General features: G+C 35.7%; 1 protein-coding gene across 1 annotated transcript in view; it reads right to left on the bottom strand.

Annotated features, from left to right (window-relative positions):
- LOC311207140 (macrophage mannose receptor 1-like) overlaps nt 1-12,877 on the bottom strand; it is a gene marked incomplete at its 5' end in the record, with an annotated part of 34,995 nt that overhangs the window by 4,600 nt on the left and 17,518 nt on the right. The window contains 12 exons of the mRNA XM_084283040.1: nt 174-290; nt 1,518-1,664; nt 3,086-3,251; nt 4,661-4,890; nt 6,411-6,513; nt 7,298-7,479; nt 8,403-8,517; nt 9,887-10,026; nt 10,377-10,477; nt 11,382-11,464; nt 12,195-12,358; nt 12,459-12,494. Of these exons, the coding sequence (XP_084139166.1) occupies nt 174-290; nt 1,518-1,664; nt 3,086-3,251; nt 4,661-4,890; nt 6,411-6,513; nt 7,298-7,479; nt 8,403-8,517; nt 9,887-10,026; nt 10,377-10,477; nt 11,382-11,464; nt 12,195-12,358; nt 12,459-12,494 (1,584 nt within the window). The remainder of the gene's footprint in view (nt 1-173; nt 291-1,517; nt 1,665-3,085; nt 3,252-4,660; nt 4,891-6,410; nt 6,514-7,297; nt 7,480-8,402; nt 8,518-9,886; nt 10,027-10,376; nt 10,478-11,381; nt 11,465-12,194; nt 12,359-12,458; nt 12,495-12,877) is intronic.

Genomic DNA, 12,877 nt, shown 5'->3' on the forward strand with positions numbered 1-12,877 from the left:
GGATAAACCCATACACTTTCAAGAGTTTTTAAATTAATATGCTATAAATCTATTTTTGTTTGGTTTTAACTACCTTTTACCTTGAATTAGTTCCTCAAAAGCAGCAATACATTGTATTTCTGTTCATTTCATGAATCCTATTTGTGATTATATGTAGAAATACAAATATTTACCATCTGCATTTCTGTATATTCCTATCCAAAAGCCACTGGTCTTGCTTGTGTATAAGTCTGCTTGTTCTGCTAGAAAGTTTGATTCAGCCAAGTCTTCTACAGAAGCCAAGGTGCCACCTATCACACATAAGAAAACAAACAGAAGATGGTTGGAGATATGCCTTGCTGCAGAAGTCAGCCAAAGTTTCAGCCTTTGACATAGGACAAGATTAACTATAAAAAGTCCTTCCTGACAGTAGGAGTAAGCAAGGGTTTAAGCAGAGACTGCTTAAAGCACAGACTGTGAGTCTGTAATAAAAAACATGAAAGCACAATAAGGATGGCAATTTTTAAACACCAGGAAAAAAAAAAATAATAAAAGAGCACATTATTTTTCAAGTGCTTGGATAATATTTTTGTTATGGATGGTTATTATGGATCGCTATTTATTTCTTCTTCATGGCCTTGACAGGTTATTATGTAGCAGGTAAAACTGCACAGCAAGCATGTTTGTAATTCAAACTAGTATTAATTTTTCTGAAAGTGTTTGCAAATTAGAAGTGCTGGAGGAAGAGGGCTAAGAGGATCTAATGACGTGAAACAGGACACATTTAATTTGGACAGCATAATGTTTCTTTTTCTTTTTCACAGCCTTCTGAAGACATGGATGATGTACCTGGCTACCAGACAATTCACCAGTGTGGGTGGAAGACGGACAAAGCTCATGGTCTTGGCCAGGTCCAGACACCTCCAAGAGGAGGGAGGAAAGCATTTGCCCTCCCCTGGCTCTGCAGGCTGCCAGGGAGCCCATCGCTGGTAAAGCAAGGGCTGTCAGGCAGTACTTGCAATCCTTTTCAGATCACACAGCCTGAGTTAAAAATAAGTGATTGCTATTATAACATTTACTTTTGTCCTTGCATAGGAAGATATACAGAAAAGAAGAGATATGGCCAGAAAGAAGTTCACCCACTTTAAAATCTCACTAAAAGTAGAAATTTTGTGAATAAATATAACATATATATTTGTAAGCAAATATTACAGTGTTAGAACTAAGCACAGCTGGTAAGGGAAAAAAAAAAAAAAAGAAAAAAAAAAAGAAAAACACAAAAGAGAAAAAGAAGGAAAAAAAAAAAGAAAGAAAACAAAACAAAAATCTGATCACCTTTATTTCAGTATAAGTGAAAACCAAACAGCATCAATGGTGGAAAAGAGACACTGACTTCTTTTTAAATCTGCATATATACATATGTGTGTACATACGTATATACACATATGTATAGAAATTGCAGTAGTTTTCAAGACTTTTTAAATGTGATTTTCTTTTCTATGTCAAGATTGAAATTCCATTTGAGTAAAACTAATTACCTGACCGAATGCATTGAGTCACAGACTGAGCCCAGCTCATTTCATTGGCATTGAAATAATAGCAGTGGCTTCGGAAAGGAATCCAAGCTATGTGATCAGATTCAGGACATTTTCCAATATCCTGTGGCAGATCAGAAGGAAGTATACCTAAAAGAAATGTGATATTATGGATGCTTTCATTCAATAGGCACTGCAGTTTTTCAGATATGAAATCGAGTTTATAATAAAAAATAAAACAAACAAACAAACAAACTTTTCTTAAAACTACTTAAAGTATTCTAAGTATTCTGAATTGCTAGAATTATCGGTGACTATGAGGAGAGTGACAAGGAGCAGAACTGCTCAGTTGCAGCTAAGCAGTTCAATATTAGCCTGAACTCTTCAGTGTTACCAGTTAAATGAAACGTGGGCTGCCCAAAGAATATATGGGTGTTCAGGTTTTTTAATTTCAGTTATTTCTTATGACTGTCAACTCCATACAAATAAGAGATACAGTAAAAAGAATAAAAAAACTAGAAAACTAGAAAACCCTCAAGAGTTTCAAATAATTTGATTTTTAATGAGTTACAACACAAATCATAAATAACTAAGGAAATTTCCAATCTAATATTCTCCTTGAGATAATTCTTACATAAAGTTTCTAAGCAGTTTGACAATACATGAAATAATTGGAAGCTCATTGAATATTTGTGTAGAAGGTTCACATTTTCCCACAATCAATGACATTATGGGGTGAAACAGCGAGTACAGTTTCAGTCAGTACATACATTTTAAAGTAAAATGAAAGTTGCAAATGAATGGAGATAAAGCTTAGAACATGTCCTGGAGAAGAAATTAAAGCTGAACTACACTAAAACAGCTCAAAAGAATCTCTGAATTTCCATTAACTCTGTTACTACAGCTAACATCAGTTGACCTAGGACAAATGAAGGACAAAAAGTTCCCATCCTAGAGTTTGCCTGTAGTGTTTTAATTTGTAGTATTCCTCTGTGAAGTCCATAGAAACACTGTGAATTAAGAACTTTTGTTTCAGCCTATAACAGACTTTATTTTTCTAATACTGTCATACATGATCAGCAGTCACCAGACTTCCTATTTCATTAATAACCAAACATAACTAGTCCTCCTTTCCCCAGTTTTTAGAATACAATTACAGTGAAGCTGTTATTGAACACTACTTACATTGAAGGAACAAAAATTATTTTATATTTCATGGGCTTTATTGGCTCTAATCCTTCTCACAAAATCTCTGTCAGCAAAAAGTTTCATGTTTTATACTCTAAAGTAGTAAAAAGTTTAGTATTCTCACAATCTGTGTTTCCTGTCTGCCTGCAGCATTGAAATCCTACTGCATTTATCACCCGAGTCCAATAAAATGGCAGGATCTTTGCCCATGAATAACAACTTCTTAAAAATAAAACATTGTTCATGCAAAACAAAGGTATTGACACTGCACACACGGGGTTATTATTCTGTAATATTTACTTAAAGATATGTACTTTAGTTGAAACAGATCCATCAAGATTTCTTCCTTAAAACCAAATGTCATCATGCATCAATCATCTTACCCTCAGATATTTTGCAGACAGGAAAATGTTTTTCATTACAAGGTGCTGTTTTCCAGGTCCCATGGACATCTAGGTAGACACAGGCTATTTTCTCTTTTGGTTCTCCGTAGTGCCAATTAGAAAAATCAATTTTCCTTTTATCAGTCCATCTGTAATATCCGTAACCCTAAAATTGAAACAGACTTTTTAATATATTTTTTCTACACGGTAAACTCAGATAAGCTGATTTATAAAATGCACCTTCTTGCAGTGATATTAGAAGCTCAGTTTGTATTTCTGTGCAAGCCCTGTTAGAACATTAATCAAATTCTAATTTGATTAATATGTAAAAGCAATGTAAAAGTACAACAGCAGAACACCACCCATGAAGGTTTTTTGAAAGCTAAATGGGGCTTCCCAGGTACTTCTGGCACTCAGTCCCTTGCTGGGCAATGTTGTGAGGTAGAATCACTGTTGCAGAAGAGTCAGGTCACCACAAAGTGTAACATGAGCACCAGGAACACAAAGCCTGTAGAGAGTTCAGGGGAACTGGAGCTCTGAAGCTGGCTGTCAAACAAGGACTCTAAGCTCAAGTACAGTTTGCAGGAGAAACATACAGGAGTAAACCACAGCTGTTACTATGAGAATCTCAGAAAAGTGGAAGTTTCTTAGGAGCAAAAGAACAACACAGGAACAGAAGCCTTAAGTGTCAAAAAGACAAGTACACAAGCTCCTGCTGAGCTCAGCATAATCAGAGAAAGATCACTGCCCAAAGAACGGGAAGAAGCTCAGTGTCTCACCCTGCACCAGCAGGGCCAGCTCATTTATTTAGAAGTCTGGTGAGATGATGTCTGGTGATCTAAACTTGATCACAATGGAATTTTGACTGCTTTATAAACCACATTTCTACAACTGTTATATCAGCCAACTTTGATATTAAGTGTACTTAAACACTAGTATTTGTTTTGGATAGACAACCCCTGTGGAGTTCTGCAACTGGGAGGATCTACATCAAGCATTTATTGCAAGGCCTCCATAGGGATACTGTGTTTCAAACACATTTTGCTGTGTTATATATCAATGCAGAAACAAAATTAGTAAAAAAAGAAAGAAAAAAAAAAAAAAAAACACTAGTAAAGAAAATCATTACTGATGGAAGAACTAATTTTTAATATCAATGTAATTTATTTAGCTCAAAGATGCAATAAAGTACGGTAAAGATAGTACGTAATGTAAGTACATTGGATAATTTAATTCATCAGAGAAGCTGAGATTCATTTTCGCACTCAGTCACAGAGCTGACAAGCTAATGCTCACTCAAATGTTGTGGTGAGCCTGGATCATAGGCTGGTCACCTAAAAGTTAACCAGGTAGTTTCATATAAGTGTCTAAGATTCCCAGAGTTATCAAAGACACCAGTGCTGTCGGAGGTTCCCATCCTTCTCCACTGCCTGGGATGGTGTTTCATGATTTTAAGATGGATAAAGTTAAATGGACCCCCCAGTCCTAGGTCCCTATTTGTGCTACAAATCTCCCTTCTGATAGTAATCCAGCCATAGCATTTAACCACACCACCCTTCAACTTATTAAACTTACCGTATTACTTTTGAGCCCAATCCATAAGGGCTCTCCATATGGCACTGCCTGCAGCAGCAGGAATATATTACTGTAATAATCTAAAATGCTGGCAAGATCTGAAGATTTCTCTTTGCAGGCTTTTCTTGCTTCTTCCCAATTCATTTTAGAAGGAATAATCAAATAGCTGCTGTTACTATAATGGACGAAATCAAAATCTGGAGCAGTTGTGGAATGAAAGAGTTCAGGCTCTGCAGGAAAGAGATATAGATTTGAGAGGAAGAGGAGAAAACTTTTAAGTAATAGATTAATATTGTGTGGCAACATAAACATCAAGTAAAATATTTTGTATTTAAAATGCAGGACACACTTTAATGGTAACTGAGAATTGTTTGTAACTATAGCATATATAGTGCATTCAGAGATTAGGGAGAAGCAGAGGAAGTGTTGTGCATGTTTGTAGACATACACTCTCACCAGATAAAATTATGTGAATACTCGTCACACAGGAATTCTCCTCCTATCTCTAGGTTCCCTTCCTGCAGTGCAGGTAAAAGCATGGTGCAGAATCTCCATTCCACTTGAGTTTAAAAATAGGATCAATTTTGGGATCAAATCAACAGGAACAAATTTCATTTAAGTCTAAGAAGACTCTACTTCTTCTTTTCAATGAAGAATAAAATGAAATATATATATATATATATATATATATATATATATATATATAATTCTGCCTTAAATGTGGAAGGAGAAGACGAAGACCTAGAAATGATGATGGGTACAGAAAAAGGGCATACATGTTCATGTGGTGTTGAGAATGCCCTGGAAAGTGTTTCTGCTAGTGATGCCTTTGTGTAGCTTTCTGCACTTGCATGGGACAGAGCCTGAAGCATGTGGCCCAGATGTGCCTTCTTCCTGTATTTTCAGTTGCAGAACATGACTTGCTACCTAGCAGTTCCCATTTCTCTTCCTGCAGAGTCTGCAGTGTAGCTATGTTCCGGATGTGTCTCCCACCCTGAGGATATGTGAAGAAAACTGAAGCTTTTGCCCTTCTGATCCTTAGTCTTGTGTTACAAAAACATTGCTAGGGAGTGATGAAATAACCAGTGTAACTGACCTTAATTAACACACACACACACACAATCTCCTCCCAAGGGAATATGTGTGAGGAAGGGTTTTTGGTAAGAGAGAAGGGCTGATATCTGGAGGTGGGGGCGGCTTTTGCTGTATTGTAAAGCTAGCTGAGATACCTATGTACCTATGGTGGGTGTTACTGATGGACTTTTCTCCATGCTTTCTATTTACATTTACAAAATCACCTTATTCAGATACATATATCTGGGCCTGTTGACTATCTCACAGATGGCTAAACTCCTTTTTAAGTCAACAGATAAAAACAGGATTTTGAAGGCATGGGTCTTCTAACCTGTGTTAGATTAAGCTCATCCTTCAGGATGAGATGAATCCTGCCTTCAAAGCGTCTACTTGTCATGTGCAGGCACCAGATCTAAATGCAGATCTGAAGTGTAGGTGTATTCAGACTCTGTGAATGCTGGTAGGTATGTCGGTGGGGAGAGGCCATAAAGCAAAAACTTTTCTGTGATTCTTATCCTAGAGAAGGTTTCATATCTGGAATTCTTGAGTTGGGAAAGGATCCCTGCTTCCTTCACGCCAATTGCTACAGACACAGACAGGCAATTGTAACTAAGGACTTGTACACTCACATTGTTCAGTAAGTCTTCCAAAAAAGAAGGTGAAAAATAAAACTTACTGCTGTCCATCTGGCAAACATAACTTTTGTTATGCTGACAGTCAGTGTTTTCCCAGCGCCTTGCTTCATTTACAGATCTTTTTGTCATGGCAATACAGTCAGTCTAGGGAAAAATTGAAAAATAAAGTTATAGTAGATAAAGAATAAAATGTCTGGCAAATTAACAGAGGAAGTTCTGAGGAGGCCAAATTAATAGCTTTCTTCTCGTTTTTGTTTTTTTTTTTTTTTTTCTTTTCTTTTGTTCTACTGTATAATTTATTGGAAAAGAAATGTATCATGGTTTACATCATAAGCCAATGTATTTTCCCTGGCAGATTACTGTAAGAAATTTTGTGACATTATTAAAATTTCTTGAAGTGCACCAAAGCTATTTTTGCTATACGGTTTATGGTAATCGATACTTAACTTGTTGAACTTTCATTTGGATTCATGCTGTCAAGAAGAAGTAATAAAATGAAATAAGAAACCCAGCACATTTAGTAGAATTTGTATTTTCAGTTAATATGTTATAGATATTAATATGTTAATATAATGTATTTCATATTAATATATTTTATATTAATAGAATGTTTTCATTTAGATCTCCTAAATCTAATAATTCTAAATAAGTCTAACAGTAATTATAGTAGAGCATTATTTTTCTGCAGTTCTAAATTTCTGCAAAGGAATGACAATAAGTTTACATGTATATTCTTAACAGGCCTATTAATCACTGGGTACATCTTTAAAGACTTGATCTCTGAAATATTATTCTTTTTTTTTTCTACTTAAAGACATTAAAGTGTAGAGATCCTAGCTGAGAGAGAATTCAGAATTCAGGCCAGTTACACTATGTTAGAGGATATTATCTAAGCTATGCACTTGCTGATTTTTTTGTTTTTGTTTACCTGTATTGTAGTATACCTCCTATTAACTTCAATATATGTATCCCTAAAAGGGAATTGTCTTGCCCAATGTGAATAGTCAAAAGAGCTTCCATCCGTCCACAGATAACTGCCCTCATTATTAATATCATTTAATCCAATCCAAGTTTCACTGGAGACATCCTTTAGATTGAAAGTGAGGAAGGCTAAAACAAAAGATATTTAAAAATGGGTAATTTAACAGAAGCATCTTCAATCTATTAAAAATATCAAAGGGATAGTTTTTAAGATAAAAATGCTACTCACAGTGTTCTTAGAAATATTATAGGAATTAAGGTTAGAAGGGACTTCAAAGGATTAATCAACCTTCCTAAAGGTAGCATAAACTGCCCATATGTCATTTCTGATGGATGTTTGTTTACTGTCAAACCTTAATTTCTGGGGCCATTTCAAGCCATTGCTATTTATCCTACCTTCCAAAACCACAGGGAACAGATCCTTCTGCTCTTTCCGCCCTATGGTTTTGCCAAGAGATGAGACGTGCCATAATAGCTCACTCTAGTCTGCTCTCTGGATTAAGCAGCTCTGGGTCTTCCTTCACAGGAAAACTCATTTAGTGGCTTCAAAGAATGAGTTTTATAGGAAAGGAAAGGTGCTGGGGAAGGTCAGAGGGATTCAGGAGAGGGACGGGTGAGGAGGAAACAAAGGCGGCACTAAGATTTTAAATGGATGTGGATAGTAGGTTTCTCCTACTGTTAGGTTAGTAACCTAACCTACTGGGAAGGGGGAGGGGGGGGGGAGCGCGAAGAGGGGTTATATTGCAATGAAATCATGAGTATTCATCTTTATTGTCACTATGTGATTTATTTTACAATTATTTCCCCAGGACCAGTATTGCTATGAGGTTCTGTGCACCGTCATCAGTATATACAGGACCTGAATGTTGTGATCCAGTGCAAAATAAGTAGTTGAGATATGTCACTTCAGAGTGCTCAAATATCTAAGCTAACCTCTAGAAGGACTATATTTGGTCGCAGCAGCCACTGTTACAATTTTAGCTAATAATTATGACGTTTTTAGTGACATTTACTGGCATTGTACCGAACACGAAAAGGTTGGGATTTCATACCTTGCACTTGATCATTGTGAATAGAGGCCAAATTTCCCCCTAATTCTATACAAGCACTTCTTGCAGAGTGCCAAGTCAGTCTCTCTTCTTCTCTGGATCCAAATATTTTATAACACTGTAGGGAGAATAAAGGATTAGGCAAAATTTCAGGTGTCAAAGCGAATTAAATTTGATTTGATTAATTCAGTTCCAGTCCCTGCATGCAAAGAGCAGCAATTTGTGGAGCTGCTGAAATGCCAATCCACTCAGCCAGCAAAAAGGAGACAGAGCTAATAACAGAATTTTACATGCAGAGCTTTCAACGTCCCAAAGCTACTGAAACATTTAGCAGATAATCAAGATAGAGGTTTGGGGTCACATTGCTGAAAAGTAAAGTTTTTGAAGGACAAACTATTTCTGGATTGAGACTATTACTTAGGACAGATAACTCTCAGATCAAGTTCTTTCAATTGTATGCCACAGACATTACTAAACCCTGTGCTTAGGTTAGCATTAAACATGAATGAAGCAGCATTGAGAACTGCTGTTTTGTACAGTATATTAGTATCACTTTTTTTTTTTTTTTTATTAATACTGGTGTAAAAATTTTTTCCATAGTTGCATATGTTCTGAGGGACATATTTTTAACTGACATATGCTGCTTCTACATTTTTCTTTTTCTCCTTTGAAAGAAAAAGTAATCCTTTTCCTATTGATTGCCTTGTGGGAGTGATTTTTAGTTTTGTTTTATTGTTTGTTTTGTTTTTCTAGTGTCTATGTGTCCAAGTATACTTATGCTCGACTTATTGGAAAACAATTTTTGCTTGTTTTTTACTTTTAATTTAACTTTAATTGCTGCTTGTGTTACTCAACTTAAGACGAAATGTGGTAACTGATTATGTATGGAAAGTGTGTTCACATTTTCAGTTCAGTGTCACTCAGATAAAGGGGGTTACAATTATACATTGGGATAATGGAAGAGTAATTCTGTACAGTACATCTAAAATAAACAGGAAAAAAATATAGAAACTGCAAAAGTTTATGGGTTGCCCAGGGAGGTGGTGGAGTCACCATTCCTGGGGGTGTTTAAGGAAAGGTTGGACGTGGAGTTTAGGGACACAGTTTAGGAGATGACATTGGTAGTAGGGGGATGGTTGGACCAGATGATCTTGGAGATATTTCCAATCTTAATAATTCTATGAAGGTAACAACGTGGACACCCAAATATTTCATAGAATAGAAATGAGCAACTCCCACAATCCATTCCAGGAACAGATGCTTTGCATAAACCTTCAAGATAATCTGGTCCAAATTATAACAAAATATTCAAATTCACTTTTTTGAGATTTACATACAGATTTAAAAAACATGAAAATTCACTTTTAGAATACCACATAAAAGACTGTTGTATAAAATAAGAGCATTTATATAGTGGATAAAAAGGGATAATTGTTTTCTCTACCTATAGCAAATCTGCTAAGAGCTACTGAGATTTGTTACTTCACCTTATTATGAAACAAAAGCCAAGTTTCAGGACATCCTCCCAGAGGCAGAAGTACAGTAGGAGCAAGTCCTGAGTAAGCTGAATTGTGCCTTTCACAAATGAAGGCATTTTTCAAAGCACAGTTTATATCCTTCCAAAAGCCTGTAAATAAATGAAATACATAGAAACACTCATGGAAACTCTTGTACCACCATTACAGAGGATAACACAGACAATATTCATAAAGCACAAATGAAACCTTCCAGAGGTAGGTGAAACAGTTGCCACGTACACTATTAGCCCAAATACAATCCTCCTTCCACTGCAGTGTGTTTGTCTTCTAATAGTGAAGGCATGATTTTAACCTCAATGTACTTGTTATGAAAAACTGTCTCTGCTGTTCAGCTATGTGGGGAGCCTCAGATTTAAATACGTGGCAAACATATTAGCTTTTGATACCATTATCTCCTCAAGATGCTCAACCAAGTGTTTCACTTTGCTGTTTTACTCACCAAAATCTTTTGACATTATCACACAGTTTTCATCATTATTTGCAAAATTGGGTTCATTTGGCGCCCAGGCAACATAGTCCACTGGAGTCTTATCCAGCCAGCTGAAAGAAAAAAAGGCAGAGTGGTTGCAGGACAGATATCTCCAGCAGCCATTTAGAGATATGAGGTCTCTTCAGCAAATGGGCTAAGCAAGGTATCAAGGTATCAATAGTGACTAGAGGGCAAAGGCTCTAAAACTGAAAGGACAGTTCCACAGCAAATATTACGGCCTCTCACCTATTTAGTATTATCACATTCAAGTCCCATCAGTGTCCCATTTTGTCAAAGGCTAGATAAACGTCATACTCAACAGCTTCTTACAGTCTGGATGAGACTGTAACACCAGAGTTTGAATTTCTCTTTCATTCCAGAAAGGCATCCTCCAGAAATAAATCTATTTGTAGAAGGCTAAAACAGGTTCTCTGCCAGAAATATCAGAAAGCTTTTGGGTGAGATATTGCTCATGCTTCAGGCTCATATAATTTGGGATTTATTTATCAATAAGTGGGATTCATATGGTTAAATGCTTATGTCTAAACCTCTGGAGCTTCTACATAGCCATTAGAGGTCTAAATCAGAGTTAATCTCATCTTAAAGTTGATGTCTAAAGTGAACTAGGTGAACATCATCCTAAACTTAGCTGCTTATCCTCACTACTTATGAAGGGTTGCTTGGGTCTTTAATTCAGATCTCTCAGTGTAAGACATCAAATGAAATGACCCTTACCCATGAAATACTATTGGTTTTGTTCACCCAGATGTAAATAAATAAATAAATAAGATTATTTGCTTAAATGTAGGAAAGCTTAGTACTTCTAATCTCAAACTTCTGAAATCTATCTAGAAGATAAATGCGTAAGAATTATTAACTTGTAAGATGAAAGCACACACAAATACCTCCGCAGACTGACATGAAATTGCCATCATCGTTGTACATTACTATCTTTAATGTTCTTCCTTTACTCACCTGAACTTATGATCAAAGCTGACAACTAAGCCAATGAAAAATGATTCCACTGCGAGAAATATTCCCCTCTCTTTTGTCTTAATCTAAAACAAAAGCAATTTAATCACTAAACAGTTCCACAGTTATGCTTTCCTTGTTTCTTTGTTTGCTTGCTTGTTTTTTACATGATTTGAGTCTCAGGCAAGAATGTTGTAGGTTCAGACCTGAACTGCAAGAAGGCTACAGAGAAACAGATCCTGGAGGGAGGAACCCAATGGACAGGAAAATAATAGTAACTGCTCTGTAGGCTACATGTCTTAGAAGAGATAAGCAACCTAGCCCTGAGCTGCCCTTTGCTACTCATTTAATATTCACATGCATTTTTTCTCTACTTACCTAATGTTAGTTCTTGACAGGTCCTGAAAAAATATACCAAATAAGTAATGTAGGGCAGTAGCTCAGGATTTTAGCCTAGCTAAACAGCTAGACCATTCTCTTTATTTTTTAAGCTGCTCTTCTGTTAAAAGTCAGCATTCGTGGCCACTGACCTTGTCCCTACAGGAAGGCTGCAGTATAAGTCATGCTGCCTATGAATTGCCTGAGCATGTGGGGTGCAAATTACTGTTTTGTATTGGATGCTGAGAAGAAAAAAACAAATCCAAGGGACAAATCCATGACCAATACAATCTTATCAAATTGTTTACTTGTAAAACAGAGTGAAATTGATCATGGCTTCAAAAGTGCCCACATTCATTACGCTGAACTAATAATTAGGACGTAAATATAAATAAATAATATATGATATATGAAATATTTAATAGACACAGTGCTTACATATTTCCATATAAATTGTCTTTTGCTTTCGTTCTCAATGACAATAAGATCGGCAAAGTTCTTCTGGCAAATTCTCCGTGCTTGTTCCATAGGGACATGTTCTTTGCTGAAATAATACTGTTTATCCTCATGTATAATCCATCCATCATCAGTGGCTTGATATTCTGGAAGATAAAGAAGCATATATGTTACATTCTCATCTGGTTTGTAAAGAGTCTAAAAACTATACCGTAAGTCTTCTTTTGAAAGAGGAAAAAATCCTACCAAGCTTGTAGTTTGGTTCAGGTTTTAGCAGTGTACCTGTAAAATAAAACATCATAATGAGCAATAGTCTATTAATAATAACAATAACAATAACAAAAAATATATATTATTTTATTAACAGAGAAAGAAAATACAAATATGAATTATTTAACAAACTTCTCAAAATTTTAGGGCATATACCACCATATTAAATTAAATGATAATTTAGAAACATTTAGCTAGTGAAAAACACATATGTTTAATGTGTACATAGGTATCTCCAAAAACACTATATTAAATAAGTCAGGATATGCAGCAAACACTTTGTAGATGAAACTTACATCCATTTGAAAATGTATTTTATATTTTAAGCCTATCATTCTAATGATATTTATTTACAATCACGGAACAAGTACCAGACATCATAATCCATCTATTCA

Source organism: Netta rufina, assembly GCF_964035555.1.
Source record: "Netta rufina genome assembly, chromosome: 2".
NCBI classification, from domain to species: Eukaryota; Metazoa; Chordata; class Aves; order Anseriformes; family Anatidae; genus Netta; species Netta rufina.